Raw genomic sequence first — 19,183 nt, 5'->3', positions numbered from 1 at the left:
GGAAGCTCAGGCAATCCCCGGGCCCATGAGTCTGCATGTCAACCAGTCAAGTGGTTGGTGTCTGGTCTCAAGAGACCAAGAATGTCTCTCGTTCGCCCACAGTCCCCACCTCTTGCTATTCTTGCCTTGACACTGAGCCAACTGTCACTTGTCATCTTAGATCGGCCTCCTTTCGCAGGCTTGCCTCCCCTGCTTGGCCCCTGCAGGCCCCTGCATTTATAGCCCCTGCACAACAAATGTAACTGGAGGGGACAGTCCCAGGCCCCTTCTGCCACGATTAGTGGGATCCTTGGGATATCTGTCCCTCTCGACAAATTCATTTTCCTAGTTGTAAATGGAGCTTTACCTTTCTGTCAAAATTCCTTTGAAAACCAAATGAGACGATAAAATAAGAACTTGCTTTGAAAACAAGATGTTGCACTAATGCCCCTCTAATGGGCCTCCTGAACCTTCCTTGAATTGGCTCTTACAGTTTATAATAGTGAAAAATCTAGAGATAACCTGTGTCCAATAGGACAGTCGTTTAGAAACCATGAAATGCTAGGTAGTCTCCAAAAGTGAAAATGGTAGGATTCCAGTGTACATGTCCAGATGGAAGGGTGCCTGTGACAAAGTAACTGAAAAAAAATGCAAACATTCTGTACATTAAGGCATGATCTCATTTTTATTAGCAAACATCATTATATGTGTACATATTTTTGTATATAGAGAGAAATTCTGGAAGCGTACTCCCCCATCTGTTTGACAGTTATCAATGGGCTATGGGATGGGGAAACGCTCACTGTTAACTCTGATGTACTTAGGGTCGTTAGCGACTTGAATGAGCATGTCTGCCAAGGGTGGCAGTGTGCTAAACCTTGGAGACACTCTCTCATCTTCCCAGCCCTGCTGGGTGGGTGTTTTCGTTTCCATTTGGCAGGTGAGGAATCTGAGGCTGAATCAAGTCACCTGCCCAAGGTCACACAGCTGCTATTATAATCAGATTAAGACTCCTAAACACAAGCTTTTTCCACCACACGCTAAGTCCTCGTCTGTAACATTATGTTTTGGAAAAAAAACACCCTCAAACCTTAAAATAACTTAAAAAAATAAAAGCCATTGTGTCATGTAAACCCCAGGCTCTGGGCACTCTCCACTTCAGGAATGACCAGGCTGGTGGCACTCTCAGGGCTGGAGGACCACACGTAGGTTCCCCTCCACCAAGTTCCTCACGGGGCAGGAAGCTGTATTAGCAGAATTCTTGTAAAGTGGCTCTAACGGACTCGGCCATCATTTGCTTCACAGCCACTGAGGGCCTACAGAGAATCTGGGTACTGGCTGGTAGCTAGTAATCTATAAACAGGTGTGAAAATAAGTTATTCCCTTTCTTTCTGGAGTGGATGGAAATTTCTAAATAAAACTCGAATGTAATGTAGTTGGGGAAAAAAGCATGTCCGGAAGCTCTTGGACAAAAGCAACTGTCATCTTTTGATATTTATTTGTTCATTTACTCACTCATTAAACATCTCCTTGATGATTATTATCTACCAGCCCCTAAGGCTCCTGTGAAGAACAATACTTACATGGCCCCGCCTTCATGAAGCTCCACTCTAAAGGTGGAATTTAAACCAGGGCCCCCAAGGTCCACCATTCACTCCCAGAGGAATATGCTCTGCAGGAGTCAGGGTGACCTGGGTTAAAATCCAACTCTCTGGGCTTCCTGGTGGCGCAGTGGTTGGGGGTCCGCCTGCCGATGCAAGGGACACGGGTTCGTGCCCTGGTCCGGGAGGATCCCACATGCCACGGAGCGGCTGGGCCCGTGAGCCATGGCCGCTGAGCCTGCGTGTCCGGAGCCTGTGCTCCGCAACAGGAGAGGCCACAGCAGTGAGAGGCCCGCGTACCGCAAAAAACCCCCACTAAAAACCAAAAAAACCCACACCAGACCTGGATGCTTTAAGTGGGTAAATTCTATAGTGTGTGAATTATACCTCAACCAGACAGTATAAAAACACCCAAAACTTCAGGAGGCCTCAGGTCACTGGGACCCTGCCTGGGGGGATGGGGGTGTGGGGAGGGAAGCAGGGCCAAGGTCCTATAGACTTGGCTGCAGGAGTGTCGGGACAGCCGTTGCCGGCTGAAATGTGTTCATTTCCCCATCCCAAGATCTGACTTTGATTGAAAAGAACAACAGTCCTCTCAACAGCTGGACCCTTTACCAGTAAAGAGAAAGCCAATGTATGCAGAAGAAATTAAACACCAGATGGTGGTGGGGGCGGGGGGGGGGTTAGAAAGGACTCCCCAGAGAGAAGGAAAGAGCTTGAAAAAGGCAGAAGGTGCAAAAAAAAGCCATCTATGATCCCTCCTGGAAGGACAATGTTATCAGACATTAGTTTGACATTCCCAGAGGTGAAGGAACAAACTTGCTCTTTCATTTCCTTCCTGATGGCTTTTCTTCATCAGGGACTGAGATGCTCAGGTGAGCACAGCATGTAAAGTACCTGGGAGAGTTAGGGAGGCCATGTACTGACCGGGAAAGCCAGTAAGCCGGGAACCAGGAGTGTGGCAATTAGGTGCCTAAGGAATCTATTCAAAGATAAAAGGTGACTGCATGTGGGTTTTTAGAAGAAATAGTTTAAGACACAGATATATGATTATAAAGATGCACAAGTCTAAATTCTGAGGTTAAAAATAGTACCTTTGGCATAGTCCCTTTTTTTGGTAAATTTTAAAGAGAAACAACAGCCTTTAAGTATGATGTTAAACTGGAAGATATTCAAATTATACTTAACATCCTTTTTTTTTTTTTTCTGGCCGCACCACACAGCATGTGGGATTTTAGCTCCCTGACCAGGGATCGAGCCTGCGTCCCTGGCACTGGAAGCGCACAGTCTTAACCGCTGGACCCCCAGGGAAGTCCTCATTCTATTTTTATATCAAGTTCTATCTCAGGAATACAGGAGTCCTAAGACGAAGATCTACCACCTCAATCGTGAGTTACAGAACATCTGTGCTAAGTGGGAGACAATCTCTGGTTCAACCACCCTCTACTCACAGAGGAAACAGGTACGGGAAGGGAGTCCATGGGGAAGCCCCTGACTCTCCACCCTGACCCAATTCCCCAAAGTGTGAAACAGATCTCTTTGAGAAGCCACCCCATGGACATTTTATACATACTGGTTATGCAGCTTAATGTGTATTTTATTTTATTTTGGCTGCACCGCTAGGCATGCAGGATCTTAGTTCCCCAACCAGGGATTGAACCCTTGCCCCCTGCAGTGGAAGCGTGGAGTCTTAACCACTGGACTGTCAGGGAACTCCCTTAATGTGTATTTTATTTTACATTTTTAAAATGTTTATTTATTTATCTTTGGCTGAGTTGGGTCTTCGTTGCTGTGCATGGGATTTCTCCAGCTGCAGTGAGCAGGGTCTACTCTTCGTTGTGGTACGTGGGCTTCTCATTGTGGTGGCTTCTCTTGTTGCAGAGCACGGGCTCTAGGCGTGTGGGCTTCACTAGTTGTGGCACGCGGGCTCAGTAGTTGTGGCACACGGGCCCAGTTGCTCCGCGGGCATGTGGGATCTTCCCAGACCAGGGCTCGAACCTGTGTCCCCCGCATTGGCAGGCGGATTCTAAACCACTGTGCCACCAGGGAAGCCCCAATGTGTATTTTTAAATAATGTGTATTTTACAATTAGGACACCAAACTTGTAACTTCACAAATACTAATGGTCAGAATGAGGTGAAATTATAAAAGGTGGATTTCAAGTTGATTTAAAATATTAGGTGGTGATGGTTGTATAACACCGAATGTACTAAACGTCACTGAACTGTTTACTTAAAAATGGTTAAAATAGAAAATTGCTATATTTATTTTTACCACAATGCAAAAAAAAAAAATTAAAATAAACACGAGGTAAAGAACAGCTTCGGTGGCAACAGAGCTAGGAAAGAACTGTGTGGCAGGAGTGACGTTTAAGAAGCACTCCAGTCCTCACGGGAAGTGGCACCTTGCAGGAGCACTATAACAACTTGGAGCACTGAGTTACCCCTTTAGCACCGAGACAGTCACTCTGAGGACAAAGCTGAAACGATGCACCACCGAGGGAGCCACAGAGTTGTAGGCTCCCTTCCCTAGAGCCTAGAGGACAGCATGCAAACCGTGTGTGATGAGACTGTGTAGGTTAACTAAAGCACACTGATTTGCTTTTACGGAGTTACTTCTCCTTGGGAGTAGTTAAGAGAAAGGGCTTGGAAGTCAGGCAGACCTGGTTTGACTCTCAGTGCACACCACTTTCCAGGAGCAACCCAATTTCTTTTTAGTTTGATCCCAGTCTTATTTTTAAAATGTGTGTAGGAAAAAGACTTAATGAAATCTAATAGTAACTTTGGACACAGGGGAACAAGGTCATGAGGGAAGGAGGTCTTGGTGTGCTGCCGCCATTTCTTCTGCCTTCAGTCTCTGCGCCTGGGATAGAGCATCTGGAGGTTCACAACCTCTGTGGTCCGTAGGAGCCACTAAGAGGAGAGTCCAGGGAAGAATTTGCCATTTTCAGTGGAAGACAAGTGGCGGTTACTGGCTATGATGATTTTGTACTTTGGATCTCGATTTACTGCACCTTTCTTTAGAGTAAGACACCAACTGCTTAAAAAATAATCCATGAGGGAATTCCCTGGCAGTCCAGTGGTTAGGACTCCGCGCTTTCACTGCCGAGGGCCTGGGGCTCAATCCCTGGTGCGGGGACTAAGATCCCACAAGCCCTTGGGTGGGGGGGTGGGGATGGGGGGCGGGGAATCCATGAGACAGATATGAAGAGGAGCATTTTAAGAGGTGCACTCTCTTTGAAAAAAGGATCAAACTGTTGAACTCAACATACTAGATACGTTTGTAAATAAACTTACGGCATAAAAAAACAGTAACTTTAGTTATTTTTTGGGGGGGGATTGTTTTTTAAACAACCCAATTTTTTTTTTCAAATAAAGTATTTTTATTATTTTTATTTATTTGGCCATGCCATGCAGCATGCAGGTTATTATCTGAGTTCCCTGACCAGAGGGATCAAACCGTACCCCCTGCAGTGGAAGCACGGAGTCTTAACCACTGGACCACCACGGGATTCCACAACCCAATTTCTTTTAACCTCAGTTTGCTCATCTGCTAAATGGGGATGAAAACCGTAGCTCCCTCCCAGGGGCGTTATAAAGACTAGAGAATATAATGTGTATCGAGTGTTTCCCACAGCACTAGGATGGTGGTGAACAGTCAATGAACATTAGCTAGGACAATTACTGCATAAACATTTCATGGGCTAGTACCCAGTACAACCCCCACTGGGAAATGCTACTCCAGACACACCCCACACAGAGCGACTCTGATGAGAAGGTTGAGGCCTGGCCCACCGGCACAGGCCATTGCTGGTTGCATGCCCCTAGACAGGCACCAGCTTCACAAAGACTCGCCTCCCGGAGGATGAGGATGGCAGTGGCAGGTAAGGAGCAGACAAACTTATAATTCAGCCAGAGGGCCTGGGACTCCTGGCCCAGGGGCTGACTGAATCTGCAGTTCACAGAGGTTTGAGGAGGCCCAAGTATGGGCCTCACTCAGAGAGTGACCTAGAATTACTGAGTTGTAAACCCAAGAAATCTTAGAAATGCCCTTCTGTGACCCTGTTCTGAGGTCCAAATGAGGGGAAAGGAGCTGCAGCACTTTGGTCTGGAGTCCTGAAGACCTAGAGAGGAATAGCCCCAAGCTCTGGGCCTCAGTGCTCGCTGGCTGCCTCCCCAGGTGCAGGAACTCCACAGCAGGAAGGGACGTGCACTCACAGGTCTGGGCTAGCTCTGCAAGGTGGCAGCCACTACTGGCAACAGAAGCACAAAAATGAAGGCTGCCAAAAAACTTTAAAGCGCCTCCCTATTAGCAGGGATGCTGAGAAGAATGCAGGATGATAGAGAAGGCAGTTTTCTGGAAGAAATTCTCTTTCGGGAGCCTGGGGTGGCCCCACTGCATGTTAACAGGTAATTCCGGAGTGCCCACCCCTTCTTCAGGCGTGCCGCCGACTCCTCCAGCCCCCGGCTGCCACCTACCCCAACAATCAGTAACTCTGAAGACAACGTCAGTTCTTCTCAAACAGTTTAATAGCAAATAAACAAAGGAAGGTACCACACTTGGCAGATACAAAATGACTTTTTGTCCGTGTGTCTGTGCAATTAAAACAGATTTAGGTTCCCCATTGGGACAAAAGGAAAAACACACAGAAAAGGAAGGAGATTCCTTTTAGACACATACTCCCTTGCTCGAAACTGGTAACAATTTTTTTCTTTTTTAATCCACTACACAAACTCTGTGATCAGGTCAGAAAAGCGACAAGGGCTCTTCTTGCCTTTTTTTTAAAACCATTAAAGTAAAATTCATAATTTTCTACATAGTACAACACAAGTTCACACAAAAAAGACATTTTCTTTTGCAAATCAAAACAGGAAAGAAAGGAAAAGCTCAAACAAGGTAAAGAAAAAGCATTTCTACGGCTGAATCACGACTTTGAGTTGATTGAATCCCATTGTTGCTGCAGAACAGACTGTGCGTTTGGTCATAGTGGCAATTTTTTTCTCTTCACATTGTGAAATCACTTTACATTGTTTTCTAGTAGAAAAGGCAAAAAACTGTACAAAACCCCTAGTGTTAAATACAACGTTTGTACCAATAAAAAACTCACACAGGTTTGTCTCCAAAATGTAAAGTTTCTTTTTTTTTTTCTTTTTAAATTATTCACAAAAAGCAGCTGGAAATCAGAAAGGCAGCTGCCGCTCCAGGGTCTCAAATCCATTAAAACCACCACAGAACAATTAAAACAATCAGAGAGAAAAGGAAAAGGAAACAACGTCCAACGTTTGGCATTTGGTTTTATCCACAGGTTTTCCCAGAGCTCCTCTTGGAATTGAAAGCAAAATATATTGGCAAACATGGGTTCTGAATACACAGGAAGGGGAGCCTCAGCGCCTTCTGCCAAGAGAGGCAGCTCTGTGCAGTCAGACTGTGGGGTGCACGGCAGTCTCGCTCAGGCTGGGGTTCCTGGCCTCTTTCCATCCAATCACCCCTTCGAAGAAATTAAGCAGCCTACCATACACTGGGTCTCCACCTGGCCGCCCTTCCCTTCTAGTAAGAGTGGCTTCAAGCATAATTAATACTAGGCAACCTGCCAGGTCCCAGAGCAGAAACTCTGCCGAGATCCCTTCCTTTATCAACTCCAGCATGGATGATGCTAACAGTGCTTCTACCTTCCCACCCCCCTCCCCCCAGTCCCTTGGCTACCCCTCTCCATCCTTCCCTGGAAATCCTACTTCGCAGCTCTCTCACCCACCAGCAGCTTAGGCCTGGGTGGGATCTATCCCAAACTCCTCCCTCTGCAACCTCGTACCTCCACAGATCCATCGTGTGACCTCTCATCTCCTCTGACCTCTCCCTCTGCCCTTCACATTCTTACTCAAGTCCCTAAGACCCTGAGGCTGGATGGTGCCACAAGAGAGGAGGGCAAGTTCCCCTCGGGGAACCAAGGAACTGGCTTGCCTGGCACCCAGGGACAGTAGCTATTTGGCTCTTCACCCAATTAAAACAAAACAAAACAAAACAAAAACAAAAACAAAAACAAAACCAAACCCGCCCTAACCCCCACCCCACTAGCTGAGCAAGAGCCGAGCTGCAGTGAGGAGCCAGTGTGGGGTGGCTGGTGCCCAGGGCTGTAAACAGTGTGAAGACTGTAGTATTGTGCTTGTCACCTAGGAGAAGCGCTGCAGATGTACTGCCACTTCGGGCGCAGACGGCCTCCTGCGAGTGGCTAAGAGCGCACTCCTTCTTCGGCGCTGAGGGTGCTTACTAGCCTCTCGCCCACCCACAGCCGCCTTCTGAGTTCTACCTCTGCCCCTGTGCCTCTCTGGACCCCCTTCCCACCCGCCTCTGAGCAGAGCAACCGGCCTCCTGAAGGCCCCGCCGAGACCCGGAGGCCATATGAGGTGACAGTCTAAGTGCACAGGCAAACGCTCTAAGGGCAATAGAGGAGAAAGTTGCCACTTCAAAATAAAAATAATACAATCTTGGAAAAAAAAAATTAACCCCACATCAATTTAAAACAGCTTCTTTGAAACCCTTTTAAATCGGTCAGTTTCTGCACAAACTATAGAAAACAGAGAGGTGAAGGTGATATATACGAAGGTGTGAAGAAACAGCAGGAAACATGCAAAACTTGTTTTTTCTGGGCATAATCTTAGTAGGAAAGGAAAAAATTCAAAACAAAAACACAAAAATACAAAAACAAAAAAATCAAAGCATCACATTTTGCTGTGGAGACTGTGGGAAGAAGCATGGAGGTGGGCACAGCAGGGCTGAGGGGAAGGGGCCAGAGGGCTCTGCAGACTCCCGGCAGGGTTGCTCCAGGGAAGAACCACACAAGAAAAAGGGCTGGCTGCGGCCCAAACTGCAGCCGGTGGTCAAAAAGGAAAAAGGGTTCAGGTGTTTTCTGCAGTTGAGAAGTCAGAAAAACAAAAACAGGAACACATGCGGTCTCCTCAAGCCCCACAAACTATATCAGCAAAATGTGCTCAGGAGCCTCAAAGGTTTTAGTGACATCTTTTATTTCATTGTTTACTTCAAAGTTGTCTTTAAAACTAAGCACACAGAGAAACAAAGCCTAGAAACAGACTGGCTGTGTGTTCACAGAAATACAAACACCACGCGGTATGTGCTAGTAGGGCTGCTCTGAAGACAATTACAAAGAATTGGAATCACAAAATCAAGTGGTTATCTTATGAAGTTCTAGAAAAATAGATTTTTTTATATTCAAATGCAAGTTTAAATATTTCCCCTTCAGCAGTCGTTCTAGCAAAACCAATTTGGCAGCACAAAAGAAAAAAAAAAGGAAAGAAAAAAGAAAAAACAAAGAAAGAAACGAACATAATAAAAATACACGTCAGCATCAAAGGTCAACACAAGGTCAAAGGTGAGAGTTCAAGCATCAGAGAAGCTGAAGAGACAGGGATTTGGACGATGTACTTGACGCCACATCGACATGCTTTAGGCACAACGATGAACAAACGGCAGGAATCTAGAAAAAAAAACAAACCAGAAAGAGGGAGACCCACTGAGTTACACAGAGCAATACATCCAAACGAAGAGAGAGAGAACAGGAACACTCACTGTTGTACAGCCCTGAAATGAGGAGGCGGGCGGGGCAGGGGCTGGGCAATGACAGGGAACTTTTGCACATGCTAACAATGGACACAGGGAAAAGTCAAAAAAGGACATGGAGGACACCAAGAAAACATCCAACTGCCAGAGACAGAGGGAACCTAAGGCTTGGATTTCCCCAGAAGTGCCCAAACACATCCGAAAAGGTCTCTCCGGTGGAGCAGAGCCTCAGCCTCTCCCTCAACCCCTGGTCAAGACTCAGGGAGAAAGTCAAAGCTGCAGGCTGGGGTGGGGAGAATTCTTTAGGGAAGAGGGCCAGGATTTCTCCTCAATCCTATGCGGATGGCCCTTTGTTCCCGGAAATCCAAGCTCTTAGCTTCCACGCAGGCCCTGGCCACTCATGTTGGACCCAGGAGACAGTGTCTGGCTGCATTCAAGGCAAATCACTTTCATGATGAAACCCAAGTAAGAAACAGAACTACAGCAGAAAACACACTTATACACATGAGACCCCCACACAACAGAAAAGGGCTGCTTAAGACTTGACTGCGAGTCTCCACTCTCCGAGCTGACGCTTTCACACCATGAGACTTGTAGGGAAGCAGCTTCTTCACAAAACCATCTTTGGCCTAGGGAGAGAACTGTGCTCAAGGGCAGCACTGCTGTGGGAATTCGCTGGGCGGGGGACAAGAGAACAGAGGGAAGTGCCTGGGCTCACCAGCTGGCCGCTGTGGCAGCCCAGGGCCCTGCTGAGGTGCACGCTTCTTTTAGAAACAAGAACCCACAAGCAGGTATGAAACCTCAGAGTGTGGTATCAAAGTGGGCTGATTACACCTTTACCTTTCATGTCAATAGGGAAGGGGTTTCATAAGGTCCCGGAGCCCAGGGCAAATCTGTGTACAAATAATAGTGAACTGGGGGAGGAGGGAGAGAAAGGGAAGAAAGTGGGAAGAAGAGTGGAGTTCTGGGCTTTGGAAAACCCCACAGTGGCCAAGGAGGAAGACAGAACAGGTTAGCGATCACAGCACCGGCAGCACCCTGGGGAGCACAGCTCTCTCCTCCGCCAATTCACAGCATTAACTCCTTCCCCCTCTGGCAGATTAGCTGGGCTGCAAACGGCCACAGAAAGTCAGTAGTTTCAATCATACACAGCACCCTGTGTGTACAACAATCACATTCTGGATTCTACAAAATCCTGGCCTTTTCCAGAGATATAATTTAGGTAATAAATATTCTCCACCCCGGAGCTGTATAAAACTTCTATAAAAATAGAAACGACATTCTTGGTTCCAGCTGGTTGGGATTCAGAACAGCGCCTCCCCAACCTAGCATTTTTTTCTTTTTTTGTTGTCTTTTTTCTTTTTTATTTTTATTTTTTGCATTTATTTAAAAAATCCCATCATGACCCTGGAAGCCTTTGGAACAGTTTTATCCTTGAAACACAGGACACATTTCTCCCAGTGCGTGGAATTCAAGTTTACGTGGTTCAGCTTAAGAAGTACGTTTCATGTTTCTTAGAGGACAACAGACCCAAGTTATCACTATGAGAAGGGAACAGCTGTCCCAGCTTCAATGGGATAATCCAACACCACCAACTACCTGCACAACAGCAAGACAGTCAATCCTTGTCTGTGGCCCAAATGGACAGCATGACAAGGAGAGAGCCCCCATCTGACTTAATAGCAAACCAACCCCTTTAATCTCACCTCTGCTGCTAGGGGTCAGGACTGATGTTTGTGAGGTTTAAGATCCCAGGGACCCAGCCCCTGGCCTTGGCTAAAGATCGTATATTAACAGGGCCACCTCTGCCCAGGTACACATTCCCAACAGCGTGTCCCTTCTGGTTCTCCACCCCTGCAGCATTTCTGGGAGCAGAGGCAGAGCCCAGAGGCTGTGTGGGTCACAGGCAAGGGCTGCAGTGAGACCTGTGGGAGGCAGCAGGGAGCTAACTGTAAGCACGAGGACAAAAACGAACACGGTGATGCTGAGGTAAATGAACACTAAATCCATATGGAGGTTGTAAACGTCCTGTTGTCTCCTCTGTCGCCAAGAGCAGAAGATGGGGCTGGAGCGGGCAGAAGAGGGGCCTGCCTCCGTTTTGACACTACATCTGGGACATCTCAACCAAGGAGGCAAACATGGATTTCTTAATCCTTTTAAGCACTGAGTGCTGGCCACTGGCAAACGCAGCACTGGCTTAAAGGGACCTTATGATTCAGGTACACCAAGAAGCAGGCTCCTCCTCCCCCAGCTTGATGGCTTTTGATCACTCTGCTCAGGAGAGGTGCTCCCTTCAACTAGATGCTGTAAGCCCTTCTTGGATCTACCCTCGTGAGAAACCTGTGGCTGGGGATGGAAGAGACATTCCTCGCTGTGGTCAACTATAAAGAAGAGACCAGACAGTGTCTTCCCCAGAGGCCTTCTTTAAATGGACCTGGTAGAAGTGGCCACGGTCTAATAGTTTGGTGTTGAAATAAACTAAAAATCTCTTTGACCGGCTGCTGCTTCCTAACAGCCACCAGGCAGGAGGGCAGGGCCAATCCAACACCAATGGCTGGCTGGGAAAGCTGGTAATGGGTGATATATCCCTGCTTTTTGCATATGTCAGGCTAATTTAACAGGTGCTTTATTTCCAGAGAATTGTTAGCCCCTTCTTAGGAAAGAGGGGCAGAAATCCCAGACAAGAATCTAAAAAATAGGTGGCAAGAACTCAGTATTTCCACAGAAGGCAGCTATGGAGGAGTTTTAGCCTCCAGCTCCCGGGGCTGCTGGGTGTCAAGTCACTCTCACTCTCCAAAGCCAACCCCACCTCCTCCACCCCCCAAAAGCTCTTGGATGTCAGTTCTCATTTCACCCACTCTCGTGCTCAGGAAGATTCTGGGGGTCAATTTTTTGTTTCACTCAGTCCTCTCTCTTCGGGTAGTTTGGGGCAAATTCTGATCTTCTTTTTTAATGTTTCTCCATTCCCCCTCCTCCCCCAGGGCAGTTTGATGTTGGTCCTTCTCAACACACTGGTTACAAACACAGCAAACTTTTAAATAAAGAAAAAAAACTCAGGATATGGCACCTAAACTCCAAAGTAAAACACTGGAAACCAAAGCACAAACTTGTCCTCTGTACGAAGCGAAATTCCCACAGAAGGCAGTAGCCGAGTCTTCAGGGCAAGCTGTGCCTGCGAGAGTGGCAGGGATCAGGGTCCAGGGCTGTCAACACACAGCCTTAGGGCTTCGAATCATTAAGGGTGCTCCTCCCCCACTTACCAGAAGACCCTCTCACTCCAGTCTCAGAGGGGAGCACGCTCAGTAGGGCTTGCTGTCATTCTTCGAACGTTTGAGCTGCACTTTAAGCCGCTTCATACCAATCTGAAAGCCGTTCATGGACTGGATGGCAGCTTGAGCCGAAACAGGATTGTCGTAACTTACAAAACCTGTGTGTCCAAGCAGAAACCTAGGTGAGGGGCATAACGAGGCAGGAAGATTCTCAATCTTCCTTATGCAAGAGATACCTTATGAGCTTAGTCTCAAATCCCAATTTTTCTCAGCAGGAACAAGAATTCTTGAAATTATATCACATGAAATAAATCAGGTTCCTAACAGCAGCAGTTGACATCTACACAGTACCTTAAAGTTTTTTTGGCCAAGCCATTTTCCATACATTATTTTTACCTCTGGAGTGACAGTGTGGGTACAAATCATCATTCCCACTACAGAAATGAAAACACTGAGGCTCAAAACGAGGCAATGTAACCTGCCAGAGGCTAAGTTAAACTACAAACTCAAACGCAGCTCTCCTGCTATCAGCCCCTTCTCCCCCTTTCTCTGCTCTCAGCCCCTCCTCCCCCTTTCTAACTGGTGAACGTGCTTAGCTCTCCCGACACCAGAAGAAACACCAACGTACCAAAGCACTTGCTCAGGTTTGTCTGCTTGTCTATGAAAACCTTGGCAGACACGACATTCCCAAAGGGCATGAACATCTGCAGCAGGTCCTGGTCTCCAAACTCCTGGGGCAGGTGGTAGATGAACAGATTGGCTCCTTCTGGACCTTCAAAATCCCCATTGATTGAACAGGTCAGTGTCAAGCACACTCATCCCCTGCACCGACTCTCATTTCCACCTGTGTTACAACTCGCAGCATCCCAACCAACAGAAATTCACCTGGAGAACTAAACAGATTCTCTAAATACAAGGCAGGGGGCTGAAGGGTGATCGCTGAAACAGGTTCCTGCCCTCTTTCCCGTTCACCATTCTCAATCTCTGTCTCATTGACAAAGGTCAGAATTCGACCTTGTGGGAGGATGGTGTGCTGGGACAGTAAGTAGGCAGATTTGCGTGTGGTGCAATAAAACCAGAGACTACAGGGTTGTAGAGGAACAACAGAAAAGGAGGTAGAGATTATAAATAAAACAGGTTTCAAAATTGTGTCTAGAAACAATAGGGACAGCAAAGAGATTGGTAATTGCCAGAGGCAGGTGGGGCAGGGACCTACTATAAAGAGACATGAGGGAATTTCTAGGGGTGATAGAAATGTTCTACATCTGTGGCAGCAGTTACGTGACTACGTGTGTTCGTCAGAGCTCACAGAGCTATATTCCCAAAAGGGTGAATTTTACCATATGTAAATTGTGCCTCAGTAAAAACATATTTTTAAAATGTGCCTATGATAAACAACTAAGCTCAGAACTAGAATATGCTTTCCTCTTCAACCATTTACACTCACTGATTTCCTGGCCAAAGAAGAGGTGTTTTCTTTAAAAATTTTTATTGGAGTATAGTTGATTTACGATGTTGTGTTAGTTTCTGCTGTACAGCAAAGTGAATCAGTTATATATATATACACACATATATCTGCTCTTTTTTAGATTCTTTTCCCATTAGGTCATTCGAGTACTGAGTAGAGTTCCCTGTGCTGTACAGTAGGTCCTTATTAGTTATCAATTTTATATATAGTATGTATATGTCAATCACAATCTCCCAAATTATCCCTCCCCACCCCCTTTCCCCCTGGTAACCATAAAGTTTGTTTTCTACATCTATGACTCTTTCTGTTTTGTAAATAAGTTCATTTGTACCATTTTTTTAGATTCCACATATAAGTGATATCATATGATACTTGTCTTTCTCTGCCTCACTTACTTCACTTAGTATGATAATCTCTAGATCCATCCATGTTGCTACAAATGGCATTATTTCATTTCTTATGGCTGAGTAATATCCCATTGTATATATGCAGCACATCTTCAAAACAGAGTTTTATTACAATCGCAGTCCAGCCAGTCTCCAGCCACCCTGGCCTCCCTGCTGTTGTCAAACACATACAGAACACTGCTGCCTCAGGGTCTCTGCACTTGCTGTTCCTCTGCCCCATTACTCTTCTTCCTCTAGATATATGCATGGCTTCCTTCCTTCCTTCAGGTCTTTACTTAAACATCAACTTAGAGAGACCTCCTTCTCTCTATAAAATGCTATCTTTCCGGCACTCTCTATTCCTCCTTCCTGCTGCTCATCATTCTTCAGAGCACCATTTGGAACACCTCATGCTTCTGTTTACTGTCTATCTCCAGAGTTCCATCAGTTCCCCCACTACCACATCCTAGGGCACATAAATGTCCAATTCAGAGCCGGTAAGGATGCACTGCACCAAGGCTCCTTGCTGCTAAAGCAAGAGAGGATACTTGTCTATTTCCTACATTAGTGCTTAAATCTTGCCAGCTCCTGGTTAAGAAAACCCAGTCATATATGAGCACAGAGATGTTGGCAGCACCTTCTATTCATACAAACCACTTTCAGGCCTCCTTCTGCTTAAAAAGCCTCTCCTGAATTAATACCATTTATGTCAAGGCACATACTTCCCACTCCATACTTCCCACTCCATCAACTCTTCCTGTCTCATCACCCTTCAGTTTGTCCTCAATTAGGAAAAGCATAGATCAGAAAGTGAGGAAAATGCCAAATGACAGAGCTATAAGGGACACCTAGACAGAAGATAACCTCTGACAGATTTATAATCCACAGAGAAGACTTCCTAACAAAAACAGACTGCCAGTGCTCGCTTCGGCAATGCATATACTAAAACTGGAATGATAAAGAGAAGATTAGCATGGCCCCTGGGCAAGGATGGGACGCAAATTCGTGAAGTGTTCCATATTTTTGTGAAGTAAGCCGGAAAGAGAAATACAAATATCGTGTATCAACACATATATGTGGAATCTAGAAAAATGGTACAGATGAACCTATTTGCAAAGCAGAAATAGAGACAAAATGTAGAGAACAAATGTGAGGACACGGTGGGGAGGGGCGGGGCGGGGGTGTGGCATGAAATGGGAGATTTGATTGACATATGTACGCCGCTTGGTATGAAACAAGATAACTAGTGAGGACCTGCTGTACGGCACGGGGAACTCTACTTGGTGCTCTGTGGTGACCTGGATGGAAGGGAAATCCGCAAGGGAGGGGCTATGTGTTTACATATGGCTGGTTCGCTTTGCTGTGCAGCAGGAGCTAGCACAACATTGTAAAGCAACTATATCCCAGTAAAAAACAAAAACAAACAAAAAAACAGACTGCAGACTGCCAAATGGTGTCAGACACAATAAAGCCAATATGTTTCTCCATCTAAAAACTGCAGCCCCATCTCAGGAGAGAATACAGAGGTTCTGACCTGAGCCACATCCAGAAAGCAGATCACAGTTTCTCAGTCTACCCTTGACACTGCCAAAGAGAAGTGTTTAAAAAAAAAAAGAGAAGTGTTGGCCTGACCACCTACATGGCTCTCCGGGGCTTTGCCCTGCTTTTCAGTGCTGGTCAGATGGAGCACCCACCCCTGTCCCTGACTCCAGTTTCCCTTGGCACTCACCTTCCTTCTGGCTTCCAGCAGCACCAATACTCTGCTGTGTCAACAAGTTCTGGTTGTACAGAGTGGGGAGCGCCGCTGCAGCATATTGCTGGATCCCCGAGTAGGCCTGCGTGAGGGCCTCCATGGTGCTCCCAGTGCCATTAGAAAGGCCACTGCTGCCCAGCCCACCATTTAAAGCAGCCATCCCTTGGTTGGGGGTGAGGGTGGGGGGAAGAGCAGGATTAACAGATTGGAAAGACTCAAGTGATGCCAAAGACAAACTCCAAAGTACGCCCTTTCATCTCCTTAGCTTCTCCCTGAGGAGGAATATTCCTCTGACTGGTCAGATTTTAGGACACTCACCAGGCCTTGTAGCTAATGGGGACATTTAAAAATGCCACACCCAGGTGCAGCTCTCCCCATTATCTTCTTCCAATCTGTGCGAGAAGTGATACCACTTATACGACTTGCCCCATTTTTTTCTTTGGCTTTGCTGCCATTTTCTCACAAAGAGCTGGAATGTGGCAAAATAAGAGTCCCAAGACTGGGGACTAAAAGGGATACATATAGTCTATGACAAGATGTGGGCAAATCCTATCATCAAAATAGCTGCTAACATTTACTGAGCATGTACTAGTTGCCAGACACAGTACTAAGTAATGTGCTCAGCACTTTACCTATGTTCTCATTTAACTTAATAACCCTCAAAGTATTCTACTCCCACTTCACAGATGAGAAAATGATCTTAGAAAGGTGGTCTTAAGTTACAGGTAGTTAAGGGGCAGAGATGGGATTTAACTCAGGTCTGACTCAAACTCCCATGATCATTTCTAACTTCACTGGGCCACCCCAATCATTCATTCTAACGGCACCCCTACCAGAGTTGTTTAAAATGTGCTATCTGCACAAAGAATGGCTCAATGACATTCAGGGACTGGCCCTCACCTGCCAAAGAGCTGACGTTGAGGCCTGCTGTTGCTCCAGCTAGTGTCTGTAGGGCTCCAAGGGAGGCGATGGGATTGACAGAGCTGCTGCTGCTGGAGCTGGGTGAGGACCCTGCTGTCAGACATCCATGAGTTAAACTCAGACCAACACTTACCTTCTCAGGTCAACAGGAACCAAAGCACAAGTTATGTTACTCAAGTATTCTCTTTATAAAGAGGTTTTTCAGTTACTGATTCCCCCCCCCCCAGCTATTGATTTTGATAACTGTCCCTGCAGGACATAGAAGCAAGTGATGATTACAACCAACTAAAAACTACGAGATTTCTCTTAAGTCAGAAGATGACATTTGAGGGCTTCCCTAGTGGTGCAGCGGTTAAGAATCCGCCTGCCAATTCAGGGGACATGGGTTTGAGCCCTGGTCTGGGAAGATCCCACATGCCGCGGAGCAACTAAGCCCGTGAGCCACAACTACTGAGCCTGTGCTCTAAAGCCCACGAGCCACAACTACTGAGCCCGCATGCCACAACTACTGAAGCCTGCGCACCTAGAGCCCGTGCTCCACAACAAGAGAAGCCACCTTAATGAGAGGCCTGTGCACCGCAATGAAGAGTAGCCCCCGCTCACCGCAACTAGAGAAAGCTGGAGTGCAGCAACAAAGACCCAACACAGCCAAAAATAAATAAATTAATTAAAAAAAAAAAATGACATTTGAAAATTTACTGTTCATGATCTGACCCCTTTGGAAATGGGTGTTAACTACTCTCCAGAATGACATACTCCTCTCTTGGGATTCTGCCCAAGGCACACAAGGGCACAGTGGCCCTATTATACATGCTTACCTGAACTGGTGAGTACGCTGAGGGGACTGCTGGATGTAGTGAGAGCATTGGTACCACTTGGTGTGTTCTGAGCTGCACTAGCTGCAGCAGCTAGTGCAGCCAAATTCTGTAACTGCATTGCATTTAACCCTGCAACATCCAAAGCAAGAGATCAGCCAACAGATAAGGGTGCCTCATATCCACTCCAGCAATGACCGTGCACACTGGCAGAAGGCTGGTCCCAAAGAGGAACTGTTCTAGATACAGGCAATACTACAGAGCTCCAAAAAGATTCAGATCTCACTCAACTCATTCAGAAACTGAACATTTCCTCAGATAACAGATGTCTAATCCAATAGCATGCCAGCCCAAATGGATGGGCAATTAGGAAACCAGAAAAGAGGGGTGGATTCTGTGTTCTACCATGGAGCCCGGTGTCTAAGAGAGCAATGCCAAACCCTGTGGAAGAGAACGAGTCTGCATCTGAGCCCCTCACTCACACTTTACAGGGGATCTGTTCTCTGCAATGGAGGTGAAAACGCAGAAAATGTAGTAGAGATCCAGAAGGCAATGGAGGAGATGACAGGGGGATACACGTGAAAACAGCAATAGTAGAGAGAACAAAGAAAAAACCACCACCTGAATAGTAGATTAATTATCAGAAAAAGAAGAGAGAAAAAACACTGAGGAAAAGACTTCCAAGTAGAACCTAGGCAACACAGGTATAAGCAGAGCAAGAAATCTGAACTGCACTGACAATGTGTGGCAAACTTTTACTAGATAATGAAAGGCAGATTGGTGAGGGTGGAGAATTAATGAGAATAAAAAGGCTACAACACAGATTTACAATCTAGCAACTTTTTGAAAACACAGCAAACTTTAAGTCCCTGGGACAAAAATGAACCACTGCAGTTTTCCTAAGATCATCCCTTCCTCAGATGCACCTGCCTAGCCCTATCTCGCTGCAGCAGGGCAGAGGGAGGCAGCTCTGGAATGGTCCCCTCCCTGCTTCCTTAACTTTCCTGACAGCCCCTGCCTCAGGTTTGTCTGTGGAGTCTCCTTTTGTTATAAACTCAGGTATTTGGCAATTAAGTTTTCTGTGCATGTTAACACCAAAAAAGGTAATTCACCTAAGAAATAACATGTGTAAGACAGTAACTGCCTGGGTTCTAGCAGCTTCACGGAAAGCCATGCACATAGAAGCCATCTTAGACTTTTCCTCAGAGTCACTGAAAAAGTCACTTTATTGTGGAAATAAAGAATTCCTGCAATCTTCTCCTTATCAAAGTAGCTGCAGATAGTCTGCAGATGCTAACAGCTCTTTTCCATCTTCCTCCTTAATAGAGACTTAAGGGGGTAGGGAGCAGCAGACAACTGCAGAGCAATACGATATCAACAGCTAAAAGAGCCACCTTCTACAGACAAGGTAGTTGAATC

At 46.3% G+C, this 19,183-nt stretch overlaps 1 protein-coding gene, 1 non-coding gene and 1 pseudogene across 25 annotated transcripts in view; 2 read left to right on the top strand and 1 right to left on the bottom strand.

Annotated features, from left to right (window-relative positions):
• Window positions 1-4,067: 4,067 nt before the first annotated feature.
• LOC117197254 (cytochrome c oxidase subunit 7C, mitochondrial-like) lies at window positions 4,068-4,631 on the top strand (annotated as a pseudogene).
• Window positions 4,632-6,091: 1,460 nt separating this feature from the next.
• The window catches only part of CELF1 (CUGBP Elav-like family member 1), a 72,361-nt gene continuing 59,269 nt past the window's right edge, over window positions 6,092-19,183 (bottom strand). For 13 of the 24 annotated variants that reach the window (XM_033412637.2, XM_033412560.2, XM_049713728.1 and 10 more), the window contains 5 exons: window positions 17,768-17,896; window positions 16,929-17,042; window positions 16,005-16,190; window positions 13,050-13,193; window positions 6,092-12,579 (listed from right to left, as the gene is read on the bottom strand). In XM_033412637.2, the coding sequence (XP_033268528.1) occupies window positions 12,452-12,579; window positions 13,050-13,193; window positions 16,005-16,190; window positions 16,929-17,042; window positions 17,768-17,896 (701 nt within the window). In that variant the 3' untranslated portion in view covers window positions 6,092-12,451. The remainder of the gene's footprint in view (window positions 12,580-13,049; window positions 13,194-16,004; window positions 16,191-16,928; window positions 17,043-17,767; window positions 17,897-19,183) is intronic. The other 11 variants (XM_033412643.2, XM_049713730.1, XM_049713731.1 and 8 more) reach the window with 5 other exon arrangements.
• Window positions 15,196-15,300, top strand: LOC117199028 (U6 spliceosomal RNA). The gene has a single exon (XR_004480214.2). It is a non-coding gene; the product is annotated as a U6 spliceosomal RNA (small nuclear RNA).

This window comes from Orcinus orca, chromosome 8 (genome assembly GCF_937001465.1).
Source record: "Orcinus orca chromosome 8, mOrcOrc1.1, whole genome shotgun sequence".
NCBI lineage: Eukaryota > Metazoa > Chordata > Mammalia > Artiodactyla > Delphinidae > Orcinus > Orcinus orca.
Note: the sequence above shows the minus strand (reverse complement) of the source record. Positions and strands in the feature narration are given on the sequence as shown.